At 38.5% G+C, this 21,883-nt stretch overlaps 1 protein-coding gene across 2 annotated transcripts in view; it reads left to right on the forward strand.

Moving 5' to 3' along the window:
* Positions 1-21,883, forward strand: part of eml3 (EMAP like 3) — a 58,235-nt gene that overhangs the window by 27,370 nt on the left and 8,982 nt on the right. For both annotated transcript variants that reach the window (XM_015047157.1, XM_015047166.1), the window contains 13 exons: positions 640-750; positions 951-979; positions 5,349-5,384; positions 6,131-6,251; positions 7,259-7,408; positions 9,901-9,970; positions 10,640-10,756; positions 11,836-11,931; positions 14,716-14,850; positions 15,848-15,986; positions 16,244-16,395; positions 16,502-16,627; positions 16,764-16,895. In XM_015047157.1, coding sequence (XP_014902643.1) covers positions 640-750; positions 951-979; positions 5,349-5,384; positions 6,131-6,251; positions 7,259-7,408; positions 9,901-9,970; positions 10,640-10,756; positions 11,836-11,931; positions 14,716-14,850; positions 15,848-15,986; positions 16,244-16,395; positions 16,502-16,627; positions 16,764-16,895 — 1,414 coding nt within the window. The remainder of the gene's footprint in view (positions 1-639; positions 751-950; positions 980-5,348; positions 5,385-6,130; positions 6,252-7,258; positions 7,409-9,900; positions 9,971-10,639; positions 10,757-11,835; positions 11,932-14,715; positions 14,851-15,847; positions 15,987-16,243; positions 16,396-16,501; positions 16,628-16,763; positions 16,896-21,883) is intronic.

Here is a 21,883-nt window from a genome sequence, read left to right on the forward strand (position 1 = left end):
AACATAGGAATAGTTTGAAAGATGTAAAACTATTCCTATGTTCCTATATAGCCTTTTTCCGCATTTGCATCCAAATTGCCATGAACACAGTTGGAAAAATGGTTTTCACATCGTGATGTGAATTTTATGCTATCTCTACTGTGCATTTTCAGAGCAAAATATTCTAGACTCTTGTGTGAGAGACAATCTGCCTTCCAGATAATGCACGGACCAAACGGGCCAAATCATTCCTCATTCTCACCTGAAATCTGAAAATGAAGAGCACATGGTTCACTCAGTAAGGACGTTTTTCAGATGGACATGACCTGGACTGTTGAAGCAAGAGAGTTTCTGTTAACTTTTGTCAAACTAAAAGCTGCAAAATTCTTTTCTGTTTTGCTTTAATAAACTTGCCTTGATCTTATGCTGATCAACTCTGATCAACACGTCTTCTCTCTGACTTTTTGTAACAAGCTCTTATCAAACCTGATTAAATTACATCAAATTACAACAGCTGTTCCTGTTTCTGTCTTAGCATGCCTGTAATCATGCCGGCAGCACCTTGCATGCCTCCATTGGGGAAAATCCTAATCTTGTCTGAGAAATTACAGTGCAAGTGTTTTCATTTGAAGGCTCATTGTTTGCATTGTGCCGCTGTAGGGTTCGTAGAAACAGCGAGAAGCTGGCGAACCCAGAGAGGCAAAGGAAGCGTCTGGACAAGAAGGCTGCGTCTTCTGCCAACCTGCTGACCCGCTCCCCCAGCCTGGAGAGGTACGCCGCCATCACTTACAGCTGACTCCGCTCACTCTTTCCTCACATGTCCTCTGCAACAGACAGTTGGTTGGGATGCTGATTGTGTAAATTTAACATAAAACTCCCTTTCTATAAGAAGATGCTGACAGAGCCACACCATGTTCTCATGAAGTGGTTTCATGTGTGTCATCTGGGTGTGTTCTCTCTTCTCTTCACAGCCGGGCGAAGGAGCTGATAGCCAGTGCAGGTAAGGCTGTGGAACGTTTTTGTTACCAAAGTACACCCTGTTTCTGTTCATTGGTTTATAGATGCCAAGACATAAACATGATTAGGTCCTAAATCTAATCTAACCTCATGTTGAAAAAGAAAACACAAACTAGAGCCAAAATAAAAACATGTCTAAAAACTAAGTACACCTTTGCTGCTTCAGTAGCAACCTGGTGCTGCTAGTGAATGAATTGATCATCAGCAGGTGGGACCACCTCCATTAAAGCAGGAGGGTTGGCAATTGGCAGCTGTGGCACATACAGGTGTGCTTTGTCACAATGCCAAGTAGGAAAGACGTCAGCAATGATCTTCAACAAGCAGCCGTTGCTACATATTAATCTGAGTGGTCATAAAGTCCTTATCCAATCATTTAAAGTCCATCATTCCACAATGAGAAATATTACTGACAAAATGATAAACATTTATTATCTTAGTAAATTCAAGCCAAGTTCAGATTGTTGATTGATTGGAAAGCAACCTCTATAGGCATGCTTGCTCTATATTTTTGCTCTGAATTATTTTCATTCATAATATATTTTTTGTTTTTCTACTACTTAGTTGTAGAAAGTTGTCTATGTACATTGTACATTGATCTGTTTACATATTTACATATCTACATATAATATAGCTCAACTTAATTCTACCTGAGCCAATGAGACTTTGTAGTTAAGGTATTTATTTAATAAACTTCAAAATCAAATCTCGCATACAAATTTTGTAGGATATACATAGGACGAAAAAAAACTAACAATAATCCCCAGAGATTATATGTTTGGCTGGAAAGTTAGAAATAAGAGAGGTTATTATCCTAAAATAGAATATTGTCTGATGAACAAATTTAGACACCAGAAACAGACTTTCATTTCTTTTTTTCTTTTTTTTTTTTTTTTAAACTCTCAGTTGAATTTAAACCAAAACATATTGAACAGTCCCAAACACAAATAAAAATTCTTAGGTCTCAGTTAAAGTAAATAGCTGTTCATCACTCATTCTGATTGGTGGGCCCACCGAAAACTGAAAAGTCAGTAATATTTTAAATCAGGCACCTGGCTGGCTGCCTGTCACGACTCACCACAGTTCGGTCCAGATCCTGCTGTCTCTCAGAAGACCCATGAGAAAAGCTACATCTCTCTCAGTACAGACTGTCGAACTCAGAGAGATCCCCCTCCATCCAGCCTCTCCCTCTGAACAGCCTGCAGCATCACAGCTCACTGCTCCTCCTCGTCTGTCTGTCAGTCATCTCTGGGTGACGGCGCACAGAGAAGTTGTTGCATTTATCAAGCTGACTTGCAGCAAAAACTCCTTTGGAAGTAACACTGAGCTTCACTCTGAAAACAAAGTTTACACAAATCATTTTGTAAAGTGTTACTAGTCTTTCTACCTGGGTTTGAATACAATTGTCATAGAAATTTTATGGAAATCCCAAAAACCACCTCAAGCCAGCGTAAAAACCTTTTTTTATTTTCATTTTTTTTAAATTGAGGAATTTATTTTAGATTTTGCTGGGTTTTTTTTAAAAGGTTTTATTGGCTCTAGTGGCCTTTATTTGATAGTTAATTGACAGGAAAAAGGGTAACGAGAGAAGGGGAAGACATGCAGCAAAGGTCGCCAGGCCGGGAATCAAACCTGCGACGGCCGAGTTGAGGACTGAGGCTTCTATATGTGGGTTGTGCTGAACCCTTGAGCCACCACAGCACACCAGATTTTGCTGTTTCATCAACTTTTCCGAATATGATACTTCAAAATGCACATAAAAAATTGTCGATGGGAACACAGTTAATGTCAGCTTGAAGACCAGTTGAGGATATTCAGAACACAGAAGCTGGAATATTTTAGTAAGTTTTGCACATGAGCTGAAGAAACTGATACACACTGTCCAATAACAGACCAGCTGCTCTCCATTTAGTAATAAGTATGGTCCGTGCTTTATCGTTATACTTTGTTTCTTTTGTGTGTGTTTAGTTGTTTTTTTTTATCTTGAGTTGTTTATTTTTGGAGGTTAGATATTGCCTACCTCCTCTCTGTATTTTGACATTTTACAACCATCTATAGAAAACGAAAATGCACACAAACTTTTTGCCTGAAGAATCCCACCTAAAACCTTCCCCATATACAAACATCCTAATTCATGATGGGTAATTTGGACAAAGTGTTGATTATGATTTTAAATAAACAGCTCATTCAGCAATGTATGTCTTCACAGGCCGATGCAGTATATATACATATATTTTTTAAGATTTTCTAATTCAAGGATCTTGCTACTGTTGGTTAAGATTAAATATATTAATAGAATTTCTTTTGTTGCTTCTTCAACGCAAACTGGTTGTAGTTTGAGAGTGAGGTGATTCTCTTAATTCAGCAGCCAGTAAGTTAGCGTCCGTACCAAAACTAACAGAGTGAAGAGTTCTAATCTGTTCCAAATCCAGGGAACTGACTCAGTTATGTCACTTACTGAGAATTTCAGCCGCCCCAACTTGCTAACTTGCTCCTTTCCATGCGAGTTGCTGGGAATGGAGAGAGGATGTGTGGGTGCAGCACTGGAATCATATCCGCTGTGGTTAGCTGAGCGCCACTGCTGATCCAACTGACACAGCAGGTTGATGGATGGTTAGCTCTGCAGTGTAGGCTGCCAACGTGCGTTTTTATGTTCTCACTCTGACCTCATCTTGAGCTCCTCATACCCATCTTTCAGTAAAAAGATGGGTATGAAAAGCAAGTTTTGGTTTTGATCACAATAGAGCAAAGAAAATATTTATTTTAGGAAGGTCTCTTCTGTTGACATTGGCAGCAGTAAACAGAGAGGGGCCATTTCTCTACCAGAGAAAGTCGATGCATTGTGGGAAATGTAGGTTTCAGGTTCTCACTGTGATCATCACTTGGTGAAATGGAGGTCAAACTGAACCTCTGACTTTTCGTCTGGAATGTAACTCATGCGCCATCTGAACAATGCCCTCAGTGTTCTAAGGATAATTCATAGTGAAACATACTAACCAACAAAGTAACAGATGATTTGAAGGAAGTTGCTGTAACGCTGTGTTCCATTCGGCTCCCTGAGTAACAGGCACCAGAACTGCCTGCAGTTATTTTGGGGTATATCTCCTTTATCCAGAAAGTTTCCCCTTTTTTACTTGCAATTCCCACAAACTCTCACCTACTAAATTTAGGTCTAGACTTTGACTGGGACATTCCAACACATGAATATGCTTTGATCTAAACCAACTCCTCCAGAGTTACCGTCAGTCTCTTAGCTGCTTCTCTGATGATCATGTCTTGTAACATTTGTAGTCCTCTTACTGATGTGTTCTTTGGTCTTAGTGATGTCTTAATGATGGAAAACTGGCTCCACAAAAATGCAAACCTCTAGATCACTCCCAGGAGTCTGGAGTAGCTTTCATTCCCTACATATTCCTCCTTCTTTCTTCTGGACATCCTGTCTTTGAAGGTCTGGTCCCACATGATTTGGTGGTCGACTCCCCCTAGAGGCCTGGAGTATTTCTGTGTTGTGGAGCGAGTTTATGGCTTTGCTATTTGCGGCATTTTCCCCTTTGCTTCCTGTGGTTGCAGCAATTTGTCGGCAGTTGGAGCATTTTTCTTTGATTGTTGGTTTTTGCTTCTGCTGTCTGTGATTGCAGCATTTGGTGTTTGCAGTGTTTTCTGTTGCATTTGTTATTTTTGTGCTTGTATGCTTTAGAGTTTGCATCATTCATGTGTCTGCAACACATTTCACCATTCTAATGATTTTCTGTCAAACTTCTGTGACCTTCACAGAAACAGAATGGCTGGATTTATACTTTATATTCACAGGTGATAGCACATTGCACTGTATTGGAGTGGAAGGTTTCCTACTCGTGTTTGAAAAAGTACATTTTCCATCCACTTCATAATCATGCACCGCTTTGGTCTAATTTACAAAACTAAATTACTAGTCAGTCGGCCTGTTTGCACATCAATGTTTTTGTACAGATTTGTTAGTGGACTGTCTTAAATCAGCTATGGTTAATTAATGGGGAAGTGAAGAACTGCTTTAAAGAACTCAGCTCAAATAAAAAGTAACCATATTTGTCCACTAATAACTGGCTGCCATATTAAAAGGACTCGGTTATCAAGAATTTCATAGCAGATGAATTATAAATGAAACACGCTTAGTAGATCTGGTCTTGGCACCAACAGTTTCTCTGCTTAGTCACATTTAAGATGTTCTGTTTAGCAGGAAGTTACTGCTAATACATGAGTGTGTTACAGATGTTTCCATATTAGGTCAGTTAAGATTTACAGTCAACTGATATTTAAAGCTTCTTTATGTAAACTGCATTTTTTTAAGCTAAGTTTTTGCATTCTTGTGCACACAGGTTCACCCGGCTCAAGAAGAGGAACTTACAGCCAAGGTACAACAGAAATTACATAATACAGCTCTCTGTCTGCACACAGAGGGAAGCAAACAAAGCCTTTTAATATATTGATAACGTTATGGTATTCTGCTTTAGCCTCCTTTATTTTAAAACTACACCCCACATCTGTACATTGGATAGAAAAGTTTAATAATTTCTAAAAAAAAAAAAAAAAATAGAATAATAGATGAGGCTAGATCATCTTTGTACATAGTGTGCTCCAGCAGTCAAAGTAATGCAAAATGTAGTTTCTGCAAATCTGCATAGTATTTATACCCTTTATATATGTTGTTAATTTGAACTAAACAGAAGAGCTGCCTAGAAGGAGAAATGAATCTGAAATGTGCAGATAACGTTGCTGAATTTATGTAAATCCTTTTTCATGGGGATTGAAATATTTGAGAAACAGTTTCAATACCTAATTCTGTTCATGTTAGAAAACATTAATAGACGCCTGAGTCTATTAATGACTTTAATTAACATGATCAGACAATAGCAATCAGATAAGAGCAAAGCCAGAAGAGGTTTTATATTGTGATTTGTTTTTTTTTCTTGTGTTCTTGAGTAGTACTTCTTTTACGTAGTTATTACTCTTAAAATAGATTCATTATAAAAGTGAGTTTTATGTGTGGATGTAATATGATGGTCATGGTTTTGGGTTATGCAGCATCCAGAGTGTGTACATGAGACAAATTTCTGTCGGGACAATAAAGTTCATCTTATTTCTCTATTATCTTATCCAGAACAGTCAATTAAAATGTTCATCCGTGGCCGACCCATCACCATGTACGTCCCGTCCAACATCCAGAACTATGACAACCTGAAGATGGAGCTGCCTTCAGAGAGACTGGAGCTGGACTGGGTGTATCCTTCCACAGGAGGGCCACACAGCTGTGTGTTTATGTTATTGGGCTTGTGTTACATTCACACCTGGTTTCTTTCACTCCGTTGATGGATGAAAGATGTGATGCTGTGGAAAGAACTGATCTCATACAGAGGATGTAAAAAGTGTACAGTGTAAATACAGGTTTTTCTGATGTAAAAATCATGTAGTTTTATTATTTTTTTCCACCTTTAATGTAACATATGTCCTGCATAGTTCTGACAGAAACCTAGCAAATCAATTGGGAATCAAAGCAATTGCAAAAAAACAGGATACACACCAGTGTACACACCCTTAATCCAAAGTATTGCTGAAGAATCTTTTGATCAAATCTTCGACAGTTTGTCATCATGCCCCATCATGCTGTATTTAGGTTTGCCCTCGATACCTTGTTCCCCAAATCTCTTATATGTGACGTTATTCCTCAGTTGGTGTAAATATTTATATATAAACATTCTGTGATGCTAAAAAATGTAAATCCCTCTTCGTCTTCCATCCAACCTGACTGGCTTTGGGAGCTGTTCATAATGCCATGTATTTTGCCAAAACCTGCAGAAGTAACCCATAGTAACGGTATAATGTGCCAAGTATGTTTTTTTTTTTTTCATAGTTGTGGCCTGCAAGTTTTGGTTTGTTAAAACGTTAAAACATTCACCCACAAAGTTTAGGAAGAGTGGAGCCAAGCCTGGAGGATTTCTTTGCAACTATCCTTCTTATTACAACATATAAAGGATACAGCAGACCTCAGCGCCTTCATCAAAGGGATGACGAATTTAATTTTAGGTACATCAGCCTTCCTATAGTTGATGTGTAAAAAGGCTAGATCTTATTAAGCATAAGAGTCTGTGTCATTAATTAACTTAGAGTAGTTTTTACTAATCTAAAGTACAGCTTATAATTTAAACATTGTGATAAATATGTGAATGGTTTATCATATGTAGTATTGCATTGCAAAATTTAAGTGTCGCCACCTTAACCCTGTCCGTAGCTATGGTTACCGGGGACGGGACTGCCGTGCTAACTTATTCTTCCTTCCTTCTGGTGAAGCGGTTTACTTCATTGCTTGCGTCATTGTGCTCTATCACATCAAGAATCGCACGCAGCGCCACTACCGCAAACACACCGACTCTGTCCGATGGTCAGTAAAACTAAACAATCCTCTGCATATGATCAAGGAAAAACTTTGTTCTCTTAACCCTTTCATGCATAGTGGTCACTACAGTGCACAGCTATCTAAAATACATTTTCTTGTGCTTCTTATGGATTTTTATGTTATAAATGCACACAGACCACTGAAGTGGACACTAATGCATCATAAAATACACTACCAGCTACTGGCCATCGGCTGCAAATACAATAAATTATTTTTTGTTAAATCCAATATGGCCAACAGATCAGAAAGCATGCCAACTGACCCTGGCCCTCCTTCTACTGTAGACTCTTGCAGTTAAAAAAAAATATTGTGACATCAGATAACCCCTAAAGAACAATACTACTCATGTATTTTTCAACTAACAACTTTATATTTGGAGAAAATTACAATTGATCACCTAAAAAAATTTTTTAAATTCCTACCTTTTTTATGACTTAAGCTTAAGAGAATTAAAAAAAATTTGAAAAAAATTCTGACATATCATAGTTCATGCATGAGAGGGTTAATTTGACTTGACATGAAGTGATATTCTATGTTCTTCCATGTTGACAGTATCTATTTCTCACAAAAAGCAAAGGATGCTTGGCTTGATTTAGGTGAAGTTTCAGGATGAACCTAAATTGTACTATAACCTTTACAGGTGAACATTCTCAGATTGCTGAGCTTAGAGTTTCAGTTTCAACAGAGATACAGAGAGACTGTCAGAGTCACAGAATGCCGTAGAAGTGGACGACCTTTAGCCACATCCCACACTGATAACCACTTCATTGTGATCAGTTCCCAGTGGAACTGCATGATGGATGCCTCTGAACTCCTGGACCCGAGTGTCATGTCAGACCATTGGAAACCATTTCCATCAGCATGGTCTGCATGCTGGATGACCTGCAGTGGCAGCTGACCAGTAGAGTCATTGTCTTGCTTAGCCAGGCAGCATTTACCCTGGACAAGGAGTCAGTCCTGTTCTCTGAAGAAAGACTGGAATGCTGAAAATGTTGATTGCTTCTAAATGCTGTGTGTTATCACACTGATTATTCTCTTTATGACCTTATTGAAGTACTAACAGAGTGCCAAGGGATGACATGAAAATAGGCTGTAAAAATGTTTTTTCCAGATCTGAAACTGTTTGTACAGATTTGTGACCTAATTCCATACTTTATTAAATTCTACTCATAAATAAATTTTTAATAGGTGTTATTTGTTTGAGAACAAGCAGCAGATTATTTGGCTCTAGTGAAGTTGGAGAAAAAAAAATCTAATTGACCTGTTAAATCACTTTACTAAGATAACCTCCCTATAATAAGTGGGCATGCAGACAAGCATTGCTGCCATCATGAGAAAGGGAAGTTCGCCCTCTTTCAGTTCTAGTTTTTCATATTTCAAGAAATGATAGAGATAATATGATCTTTGTCAGGCTCTAAAATGATTTTTCATTTTTGAGATAATTGGCTTCATGATTTTCAGATAGCCTCACATTTAACCTGTAATTCACGAGAGGACCCAAATTTGGGTCCTCTCACATTGTGAATGACAACCTGTGAATGACAGGTTAACTCTAGATTACTTTCAACTACGGAGGAGTTCAAAGTCCAGTCAAAGGCTGCACGATCAGATGGAGAGATTAAAGAAAATATTCTGATTATAATCTTAGTTTACTAATTTTCAAAGAATCTAACAGCAGAATGAATGTTAACTCATATGACCTTCAGCTTATGAACTGGATTCTATTTCTTTATTTAGATTAGGTTTCCTGTAAGCCTGTTTGGGCTTGGCGTGTTATGATTGTGTGATGTAATAAAACTAATCTATGACAGTGTTTTGCACTCAGCTGTAAAATAGCTCTTGGATGACGCAGCTCTTATTGTCTTTCAATTAAAATTTGGTCACAAAACGTGCTGTGGAGAGCAGAGTGTTGAATGTTAAGGAGTTATTCTGTAAAGCAGAAACTTTCTGCAGCCTGAACAGCTTGATAATACATTCTGACATTAAAAACTGATGTGGATTCTGATGAACACCCACATCAGTGATCTGGTTGGATTTCAGAGCTTCTGACTGCGGGTTGTCCTCATCAAGTTTTCATTTATCCCTGTTGGCGGTGTAATTAATTTAAGAATATAAAAAGCCCAATACTTCATCAGAATCAACTGTTTCTGTGCAGTAACATGGCACACTACATCCTATTATTACTTTCACTGATGGTGTTCTTGATGCTGCAGTTTCCAATCCATTTGTAACGATGGTGACAGGTATTTTGTCCCATCCAGAGCCCCGTAGAGCAGAGCCACCAGATCCACTCTATGATGAACACTCTCAAATACGTGACACAAACTATGCAATTTATCTGTATGATAGCATGTTTTCATTGTGTTGAATAGGATCCGGACACAAGTCACTACATATGCACTTATTTTTGTTCTTTCTTCTTCTCTGGATTCTTTTCTAAAGGTTTTGAAGTAAATGAAAATATTTCTTTTCTGCAGTCTTGCTGTTCATCCTGACAATGTTAGAGTGGCATCTGGACAGACAGCCGGCGTGGATAAAGATGGAAAGGTAACTACTGCTGTTGCAGTAATATTGGATGATGCTGAAAACAACACATGAATGAAAGCAACACATTTAATTAGTTGGTACATTTCAAAATCGTGAAATCCAGAAGTGCAGACTTTAGAATCACACCAAAAATTGTATCTGGAATTACATACTGACAGAAATATATCATAAGGCTCAGTTACTGTATGCACCGGAGTGGACATCAGATACTTTCTGTGGGTGTTGCTGAAGGCAGCAGACAAGGTCTTTGTATGTCTGCTGAGGTCATCACTGACCAATAGCAACCCTGTCATGGCTGATGTTGCATTGTCCTGTGTCAGTGCTATGTGATCTGCTTCAAACATTGCTTCCTCTGTAGGAGGCTGGAAGAAACATGCTGCCCTTCCACTGACCTGGCCTCTCTGTGCTCTTGAGCCTGTGTCTAGCAATCAGGAATATGTAGTAATATATCCTACATGGGAATTTGAATACATTTTTGCCTTACATAAAATAAATATAATTGTTCTGAATGCTATATGGATGCTGTGTGGTGTATTTTTTTTCTTTATGTTATGTATTTATCTGTGATTGTCCTTGCTGTCTGCAAAGCAAATTGCTCCTTAGGGTACAATAAAGTTTGATCTGATCTGTTCTGATCTGTGGATGATATGTTTTCATGTTTTATTTTAGCCAATGCAGGCATGTGTTCATATATGGGACTCTGCTACCCTGGTCACCCTGCAGCAAATAGGCCTCGGAACCTTCCAGAGGGGAGTGGGAGTGGGATCGTTGGCTTTCTCCATTGCTGTAAGTTGTTTTAGTTTACATTGTAACTGTAAACTGCTCTTTACTTTGAATTTGCTCAGACTCATGTCTTGATGTTGTCATGTTAATCAGGATTGCATGATATATATGAGTAAAAGATATGTCCTCTAACTGGTGAAATGTTCAAATGAACCAAGATCATTCGGTAAGGCTGAAACTGATGATGGAGGCCTAGAAATCACATATATCATTAATACAAATTTCTAAGATTGTGACAATGTCACAAAAACAAGCAATTGCTGGAAAATCATCTTAGGGAAAATCTAGTTTTTTAATGAAAAAGGACGTAGGATGTGTCATGATTGCTTTCATACTGAAACGAGGCTAATGTGAACTAACTGCATTTTAACAATCACAACCGTCGGCTGATCTTAATGTGGTGAGAGGAGGACTTAGTTTCCCTTAAATTAAAAAGTATTCTGTTGATCAGATTCAAACTTCGGGGCCACGTTTCAGAAAGCCGGGTTAACAAGCTCTGAGTAAACCTACCCAGCTCTGTGATACAGAACAGGAGATATCAACTAGCTAACACTATTCTGAGTCAAGTTACCTCGGAGTTGAACCTGAGCGAGCGTGTTGAAGAAGTCCTCATCAATGCACGAGTCACCATGGCAATGGAAGAATAAAAAGAAGCCTGAAAGTTTGCACTTCTTGCCAATGGAATTAGAAATTGTAATGATGGCATGAAAACATATTTAACAAACAATCAAAAGATAAATTGACTGTGGCGAAAAACGGCAACAGTAAAAATATATTAACATATGTGACAGAGATTTCTACAGAGTATTTACTCTCCAACATCTACAGGCTCCCACAGAAAAGGACAAGACATTTCTGACTCTTTGCTTGTGCCAGGTCTCAGCTAAAAAGTAGGACAAACTCAGGATTTGTTCAAACAGACGAATACACGTATACAAACACAACTTTTGAAAAACACACAAACCAATATTTACATAAGTCAGAAGAGGAATAAATTCAAATCTGAGTTTTCAGGCATGTTTGTGCTCTTGAAATCGTTTCATATTTATGATGTATTTTCTTGTTTTGAATCAACGATTTAGGACTCTGGAACTTTCCTTTGTGTGATTGATGACTCTAATGAACACATATTGTCTGTGTGGGATTGCACCAAGGGGACCAAGCATGCAGAGATAAAGGTAAGCAAAGAACACTGTGAAGTTGAGCTTCATTTTCCACCAGTCCAGACTTTGATATCTCAGAGTCACTGCAGCAACTGATCCAAACACATCCACTCTTTCTTAAGAGCGAGTAAGTTAGAGAATCATCTGCCAAAACTTGGAAAACCACTTTTAGATCTCGCTCTCTAACCCCTGAGAATATCTCTCTGATTCTAGAGAGAGATTCTTCTTCAGGGAATTTGGAGAGATCACACTAAACAAAATGTTTAGTTGTTACTTTTTATTCTAGGTTTCCGTATTTCCTTAAAATCTTTTTTTCTTGTTTCTTACCAAGTTTGGTTGCTTTTCATGTCCTAAATGACACTTTCCTTTACTTGCTGAAGATAAAGCAGCAGTTGAACTTGACGTCTGTGACCTCCACTTTATCTAGGAATCACCATTACAAGAGAGTAACAATTATCTCATTAAAGATAACAAAACAATTAAATAATGACAAACAACAACCAGCACAATAATCACCCTCAAAGATAACTCTGGTAAGCACGGGCCAACTCCCCTGACTGAAGAGTTAATACTACATATATGCCATGTGATGAAATGCTTTGGCACATAAACCATAACTAATTCATCCTTTACATTTTACAATAATTTGTGTATTAATAATGAATTAAAATTAAGGTCATGCGGTTTTAGCTTGAGCCGTACCAAGATAAGGTCACAGTTTTCATCTGCTACATCAGGAAACTCTGGAACTGCAAGTGGCTCTTTGGCTTCATTTATCAAACAATGAAATATTACTCTGATTTTGTTTTTTTGGTTTTGTTCTTTTGTTCTGTGCCCCCATTAAAATAAACCTGGTCCATTGGTACATCTCAGTGGTGTTTCTCCTGCTTATCAGCAGTAGAAACACCACTGCTGGTAAGCAACATTAACCTGATCAAACTGAATATTCTTGCAAAGTATTTGTTTAGTTCAATCATTCCTCTTTTTTCTCCAAATCCTTTTTTTGTCATCTCAGATTGCAGAATCTCATCTTACACTTGTAAAGCCAAACGACCTTTAACATTTAAGAGAAATGCAAAACAAAGCACACTGGGGAGTTCAATTTGTCCTCACAATGCAGAAAGGAAATAAGGCACCCCGTGGGAATTACATCACCTCTTAATTAAGTTCTTCTTTTCTATTATCTTATTGTCTATAATGGCTTTGTTTATCAAGGTGTGACTCAGGTTAACAAACTTCTTCACCTGTGCAGGCTCTTTCTCTGCAGCATGTCTAGTCATTTCTTGAATTCCACCCTGGCATTTATCCAGTTTAGCATGGATGAATTTGAGATCTTTTTACGCAGAACGATAATGAACATCTTAATGTTCATTAATGTTATCCTAATAGGTTACAATGACATAAAATTCACACAAAGGTTGGCAACCATCCCATGTAATGTTTGAATCACTTTAGGATGTTAAACTCTGACATCCATCCATCTTCAGACAGAATCAGAAAGAGTCACAAAGTTTTGTGCCGTGTAAAATAAAGTGATTGGAATGTGTTGGTGCGTTATAAATGACCTCCGTCTCCAGAGGGATGAGGGTGATGGCATATGTGCAGCCTTCTGATGGGGCAGGGGCTCTGCTGTGTTTAAATGGGCTTTTTGCCCCAAACTACTCAACTTTCTTGGGAATCATTTTTCTGCATTGCTGTCATGGCAACTCTATAAATATTTGGCAAATTCTTTGTGTGACTATGTGTGTCTTTATAGTTGGGTGTTGACAAATGTACATGATCTAAAAAAGTCTCCCTGCCTGTGACTGCAGTCCAACACTGGACCCGTCCTTTGAGTTACAGCACACAGAAACAGCAAACTTCCACCCGCTCTCATTTCTTCTCCACATTCTTCCCTGCATGAATGAGGCTTTTTGTGTGGCACTTTACTGCAATCTTTATGGTTCTTTTCTTTATAAACTGAGTGGAAAAATTACATCTTTAACTGTTTTTTGTGCACTTCTCAAAATTATTCAGACCCTTGAAATCTCACATTGTCATATAACAACCACATGCTTGCTTGTTTTTTATTGGGTATTTCTTCAGTTACATCTGCAGGTCTGTTCTGACTCTACCAGCTTTGCATATCTCCAGACTGAGATTTCTGCCCACCCTTCTACAAAATAATTACATCAGGCTAGATGGAGAACATCCTACTACAAATTCTCAATATTATTGAAGTTTGAGCTTTGAATAGGACCAATTCTAACACATAAATAGACTATACTGTAGGCTGTACCTCCAGCTGTGTTATAAGCAAACCTGATAAGTTTTCTATTCCCTTTTATAGGAAATCAAAACCACAGCATTATGCTTCCACCACCATGTTTCAAAGTGGGTTTAGTCTGATCAACATAATGTACTGGATTTCTGTCACTCGTAGGGTTTTCCCCACTGGCCAAAAAGTTCTGATTTGGCCTCGTCTGACAAGAACCCCCTCTAAAATAATTCTGTGTGTTTGACGTCAGTGGACGTTAGTGCCAATTTTTTTGCATGTTTTAGGTTTTTCCAACTTCACTTTTTCGCTAGTGGTGAACTCTAAACATGTTTTATTTTCTTGGCTTTTATTCAACGGTGGCAGGTTTTAGTTTGATCTGACCAAAGTTTAGAAAACTTCACATTTACATCAGTACAGATCCCATCACCAAACCTGTATGCTTGATGTCTGATGTTGCTGCATTTCACTCTGTGAAGACTTGACCGACGGTCAGTGTCCCTCTGCTGTAGTTGAGCTGAACCTGCCTGTGCTCCTGTGTGCAGACGACCAATGAGGCTGTGTTTGCTGTGGACTTCAACCCCAGTGACAGTAACAACATCATCACCTGTGGGAAATCCCACGTCTACTTCTGGACACTCAGCGCAGGGCAGTTCACCAAGAAACAAGGCATCTTCGGAGTAAGCTCAGATTTCCGCTTGTCTCCGGTCACGTCGTCCTGACAGGTTTTCTGTGTTAGTGGTTGGTGATGAGTGAGAGCTTCCATCTTGTTTGCAGCTTCCTCAGTTTGAGCCTGAATAGGGAAGCAGGAAGACCTTTTAAAGAGAACTGAAAATTAAAGGCAAACATTATTCATGTCTAAAAGAGGATGTATGACACATCAGGACTATTTTGAACAGATTCATTTCATCAACAAGGACAATAATACAAAACTTCAAGCCTGTATTAAAATGTATGGCACCTTTTTCATCACCATCTGACATTAAATGACGCTGTCAACTTTTCATGTTTAGATCTGGACTAGCACATGCTACTACATGTGCACTAAGGGAAACTGAGTATGTTTCCCTTAGTTGCTGTTGAGTACTAGGAGAAAGATTGATTGACAATCAATCGATTGATTGACAGCAATCGATTGACAACAATACTACTATATTGCTGTCAATCGATTAGAAGTTGGTTTTATCAGACACAATGCCATCTGTTTTGTGAAGTGCACCAGCAGAACTTTACAACTGAGCTTCCTGCTTTTTCTCCAAGTGTAATGATGGACCTACATGGTCATGAACTTTGGTGTCATCACACCACAGGACATGTCTCCAAGAGATGAACGTGCCATATGCAGACATCTGGGAGAAGCAGATTCATGGAAGACCACACTTCTGGCCCATTTGGTTTCATTTTGTCACAGTGCCACACAAGTAGAGAGTTAGTTTGAGCTCTGGCCATAGGTGCAGCTTTATTTAGCTGAAATGCTACGCAGAAGCCTACAAAGTCATGACATCATCTTTTGGGCTTTCCTAAATGGTTTTAAGGCATAGGAAATGTTTGACTTTGAGGGGAGAAATAAAACAAAATTCTCTCATTATCATTGTCTTTAGCAAATAGAAATAATTTAAAATAACCTCAACTATCAGTCAAATTGTAAAAGTTTTTTTTTTTTTTCCTTATTTACAGAAATACAAGAAGCCCAAGTTCATCCACTGCTTTGTGTTCAGCCTAACTGGAGATGTTCTGACCGGAGACTCTGAAGGCAACATCCTGCCATGGGCGAAGTCTGCTGCAGACACCAAAACGCTTGGTAAAGGGGCCAAAGGTCAGTGTGTTAACATGCTAACAGGAAGGTTCTGGCTATAAAACCTTGTCTGCTAATCTTGAAAAATAAAAAATACAAGAGAACCTTAGCAAATTCAGTTTTATATTAGAATCCTAAAGTCACGATGACATTACGTTATGGATTTCATTCTTTATATATATTATGTTACTTAAAGTCATAGCATAATATTAACTGTATGAAATAGTCCATATAGCTTTGACCTGACGTTTTCCTTTCCCACTTTGCTTTTCAAACAGAAACCTATCAGATTGTGCGACCAATCAAAGCACACGAAGGCAGTGTGTTTACCCTGTGCACCCTGAAGTGTGGAGCTCTGCTCAGCGGAGGGGGAAAGGACCGCAAGATCATCCGCTGGAGCGCCGACCTGGCTCCGGAGAGAGAGTGTGAGGTGATCTGCAGCTGTGTGTGTCTGTGTTACATCTGGAGTGTGAAGCATCCTCCCCATGGGAGGGAAATGCCTGGAATGTTGGAACTAACTGGGACGTTATGTTCAGATTCCAGAAAAGTTTGGGGCTGTCCGCACCGTTGCTGTTGTGGATGATGAGGGACTTTTGGTTGGTACAACCCGAAATGCAATCCTCAGAGGTTCTTTCTCTGATGGGTTTGTTGCCATAGTTCAGGTATGTTCATAATCTCACTTTTCCTTTTGCTCTGTTTGCATACTTGAGGTAAATGGACCAAGCAGCTCCATTTAGAGCATCTCTCTCTCTCTCTCTCTCTCTCTCTCTCTCTCTTACGCCCCCCCCTGTATTTCAGGGTCATTTAGATGAGATGTGGGGTCTTGCTACTCACCCCTCTCAGAGCATCTTCCTCACCTGTAGCCATGACAGGCAGGTGTGTTTGTGGAACACAGAGGAACACAACCTGGACTGGTGTATCACCCTCGAGGTAAGAATCACTTCTTCTAACCTTTAGCTCTGTTTTTTAAACTCATGCAGAACAAAGTCTTTTTTTTATAGCATCTTATTAATCTGCAGATTTTCTGGAATATCTGGTTGAACTGGAATGCATGTAATTGAATTGAAATTGGTCTGCATGTTTAGATTGTAGAGATGTGCCGATCAGGTTTTTTCCTGCTGATTCCAATTCCGATCACTCATGAGGGCCGATCACCGATACCGATCACATAGTAATTTTTTTTTTATCATAAGCACTACTGGTTACATTATGTGGAAAAAGGAACCATGAATTCACCTTAATTTAGACAAAAACTTTTGTTTTTTTATTATTATTATTTTAGTTTAGTTTTAGATTAGTTACAGCACATAGAACAAAAGAGAAACCCGTGCCGCCTCACACATACACAAAAACCCCAAAAACAAAACAAAAACAAAAAAAAACTACAAAATACCCCACGTGAACAAGAAACAAGGTGTCAGTCTCCTCCTGCAGTCCATGTCACCTCACAGCCATCAAGAGAGAAGAGGAAAAAACAAAACAAACAAAAAAAAACAACAAAAAAAAACAGGCAAGAAAAAAATACAGCTGTAAAACGAAGTAAAATACTAAAATCCTAGGGACCAAGCAGAAAGGACTCAAGAGGACCCCAAAGTGTCGAAAATGTGTCTGATTTGTGATTAAGATCATGGGCCAGCTTTTCCAAAAGAAGGATGACAGAAATCTGTGTGAGCCACATATTTACTGTGGGGACATTTGATGAAGTCCATTGTAACAAAATACACTTCTTGGGAAGAAAACAGAGAATTGTAAACAAAGATTTAGAATGAGCATCCAAATTGTTAGGGGATACATTTAGAAGGTAAAACATAGGGGACAAGGAAAAGCAAACACCCAAAACCTTTTCAGTCACAGAATGGACGTCCCTCCAAAAGGTCTGTAATAAATCACATGACCAGAATAGAAGGAAAAGCGTACCTCTATGCCTCAAACATTTGCAGCACAGATTGGAACGGTCAGCGAACATTCTCTGGAGTCGAACAGGGGTTTAATAGGATCTATAGAAGAGTTTGAAATTTTGTTCATGTATCGAAATAGAAGTACATTGAGGAAAGGTTCCATTGCAAATCTTGAGCCAATCTTAGGACTGAATTTCACTTGCAGATCTCGTTCCCACAGCCGCTTAACAGAGTCAAAGCTTGATGGTTCAAAGCTGAGTAAGGATGCACAGAACTTGGAAATCAGGCCCTTGGGAGATTTGGTTGAAACCAGAGTATTTTCTAAATCCGTCAGTTCCCTAAGGAATGCATTGGACCTTAAACAATGACTCCATAAAATGCCGAATTTGAAGGTATTTATAAAAAATTTTTTGAGGGATGTTGCTAATGTCCCTGATTTGATTCAATGATTTAATGGAACCAGAAATCAACAGATCAGAGAAATCATTCACACCAGAAGAGGACCAGTTCAATAGGCCAATACTTCTAATAGAAGTTGGTAAGTCTGGGTTCAAAGTCAAGGGGGATCGAATTGAGATAAAGGGAGGAATATTCAGGTATTTCCTTATGTCTTGCTAAGCTAACAAAGTACTGTAAACTACCATGTTTTCCTTCAATGAATCCAATTTATCTAAATTATTGATAAAAGGGAGAGAGATTAACCTTCTAGAACAGCATGATAAAGATTCAAGGCCCAGCCATAAACAGTTGTCTCTACTAGAAAACCAGTCTGACATAATTTTAAGCTGGGCAGACCAGTAATAGAGCTGCATGTTGGGTAGAGACAAACCTCCCAAGTGCTTGGGTTTAGTAAGAGTGGAGAACCTAATTCGTTGATGCTTATTGTTCCAAATAAAACGGGAAATATAAGAATTAAGAGATTTAAAGAATGTGAGGGACAAATAGCAAGGAAGATTTTGAAACAGGTAATTTAAGCGAGGGAGAATATTCATTTTTATTGTATTAGCCCTACTGAGAAGTGATATAGGTAAAGTGGACCATTTCGACAGATCAATTTTAATGTTCTGAACTAGGGGGGAGTAGTTTGATGAGAATAAGTCTTTCAGATCAGGGGTGATAAAGATGCCCAACTACTTGAAACCTCTTTTAGACGTATGGAAAATAGGCTGTAGCATCATATCTTGAGGGATATTGAGAGGAGAAGCGACAGACTTGTCTAAATTAATCTTATAACCCGAAAGAGCACCAAATTTATCTATATGGAACTAAGTACAGCCGGGATTGATCTATCTGGGTTTTTCAGGTATAAAAGGACATCATCCGCAAAAAGAGAGATCACATGATGATCTTCACCTATCCTAATTCCAGTTATGTCTGGGTTAGATCTAATAGTCTCAGCTAAAGGTTCAATCAACAGTGTAAACAACAAACCGTTAGTATTTACCATGGCTACTGGATTGAAATAGAAAGCTTTAATCATGTTAATAAAATTAGGGCCCATGCCAAATTTCTGTAGAACTAAGAATAAAAAGGGCCATTCTACCCAATCGAAGGCCTTTTCTGCTTCGAGAGAAATGATCAGAGGAAGGTCTTTATGATGATTAAGATAATGAATGACATTCTGTGCACGACGTACATTGTCTGTTCCATATCTAGATTTCACAAAACCTGTCTGGTCGGGATTTATTATCTTGGGAAGAATTTTTTCTAGTCTCCAAGCCAACACCTTCGCAACAATTTTGTAGTCAACATTAAGGAGACTGATAGGTCTATAGGATGTGCAATCTAAGGGATTTTTATCTTTCTTCAACAATAAACTGATGGAGGCAAAATTCCAGGATGGAGGAACACCTCCTGCTAAGATATCGGTTATAGCAGGTAAAAAGATGGGATGGATCTCGGGCCAGAACTTCTTAAAAAATTCCAGTGGAAATCCATCTGGACCAGGGCACTTTCCATTCTGGATTGCCACCCAGACCTACTCAGGTGTAAAAGCAGCATCAAGGGCAGAGCGAGCCTCTTCTGAAATTGAGGGCAAAAGAACACCATCTAAATAGGAACCAATATCTGATTCGATTTTACCAGCCGTATAAAAGGGATTTATAAAAGTCTTTGAAAGTGTTATTAATAGCAGACTGATCACAGGTAACATCCCCGTTGCATGTTCTTATCATTTTGATAGAGCGATCATTGATTTGGTTCTTTAATTGATAGGCAAGCAGACGGCTTGACTTGTTACCAAACTCATAATATTTCTGCTTAGTATAGAGTAACAGCTTCTGGGCATGGAGAGTATAGTCCATATTTAGCTTGGTCCTAGCAGCAACTAATGCCTTGAGATTCCCTGATGTAGGAAACTGTTTATGTATATGCTCCAACCTAGACACCTCATTCTCCAGTTTTTTTCTGTTTTCCTCCAAAACTCTTTTCTGAAAAGAGCTATAGGAAATGAGCTGTCCTTGTAAGGTGGCCTTGGCCGCATTCCAAATCATGGCAGAAGAAACTGGAGAAGATTCATTATCAGACCAGTACTGTAAAAGATTATTCCTAACAAAGGTACAAAAAGAGTTGCTATTCAAGAACGAGGTATTAAATCTCCAGATGGGAGTCCTCACAGTATTAATTATAGATTCAAATTTTAAATAAATAGGGGCATGGAAGGGCAATTGAACCCATAGAGCAAGACAGAACAGAATGTAGATAGGTTTTTGGGATAAAAAAAATAATCAAGTCTAGAATATGAGTTATGAGGATGTGAATAAAAAGAGAAGTCTTTTACTTTGGGGTTCAGCTGACGCCACACATCGACCAACCCAATATCTGAATATAATTCTTTAAGAGCAGAGGAGGCTTTGGGGTTGGATACATGTGTGCCATGGAGGATTTGTCCTAACCAGCATCCATTATGCAATTGAAATCGCCAGCCAGCAAGCCAAGACCATCACAATACTGACTAAACAATAAAATGACTTCGCAAAATAAAGTTAGGTGAATCATTATTAGGGGCATAGACATTGAGTATGGTTATAAGTTGGCCAGCAATTGAACCTTTAATCAGAATAAATCTACCTTCCAAATCTCTTTCCTCACATAAAAGGGTAAAGGGGAGTTTCTTATTGATAAGAACGGCTGTGCCCTTTTTGTTCTGTGAATGAGAAGAAAAATAAACATTGCCCACCCAGTCTCTTTTTAGTTTCAGATGTTCCACATCAGATAGCCTAGTCTCCTGGAGAAGTGCAATATCAGCTTCTTGCTTCTTTAAAAAAGTCAAAATTTTCTTCCTCTTGATTACATGGCCTAAACCCTGGACATTCCAGGAAATGAGATTAAGTGGCCGAGGCATACTGGCTTAAGGTACTATAAATGGTGTTAGAGGGAGATGAATGAAATACTGAGACCAAAAAGAGACATAAAGAGGAGAAAACCAAGATTATTGTGGAGCGACTAAAGAAAAGACAAAACAAAACCCCTTGACAAGCAAGGGGTTTTGCTTGTCAAAACCCCTTGCTTTTGACAAGGGGTTGTGATCCGTCTGCTTTCCTGCCTCCAAAAGGCAGGAAATAAACATCCCAAAAGAAGTCACCATAAAACCTAAGTATAACTTCACAATACTGTATATAAACAGTGTGATCACAGAAACAAACAGGACACCCAAAAACCGCATCAGTGCCCCAGGATGAATATTGAACACCACCTACAGTCCTCTCTCCACAGACAATTGAAAAATAAAATGTAAACAAAAATATAAAAATATTGGTAACAAAGTGAAATAATATTGATGCCTGAATGAGCGAATAAAAGTCCAATATTAGCATCAAAAACTTTTTTTAATAACTTCTTCCAAGAAAAAAACAAAACAGGCATTGTGCAAATTGCACTGCTATCAGTAATACTATCTTTAACAGACTGAAGACTCTGAAGCGGCTAAATAATGCAGAGTCAAAATAAAACCTGTCAACATTGCCAAAAAATGCACGTATAAAACTCAACATTCAAAGGCAAAAACAGGTTCCATTACAA

Source organism: Poecilia latipinna, unplaced genomic scaffold (genome assembly GCF_001443285.1).
Source record: "Poecilia latipinna isolate Pla-1442-1.1 unplaced genomic scaffold, P_latipinna-1.0 Scaffold40, whole genome shotgun sequence".
NCBI classification, from domain to species: domain Eukaryota; kingdom Metazoa; phylum Chordata; class Actinopteri; order Cyprinodontiformes; family Poeciliidae; genus Poecilia; species Poecilia latipinna.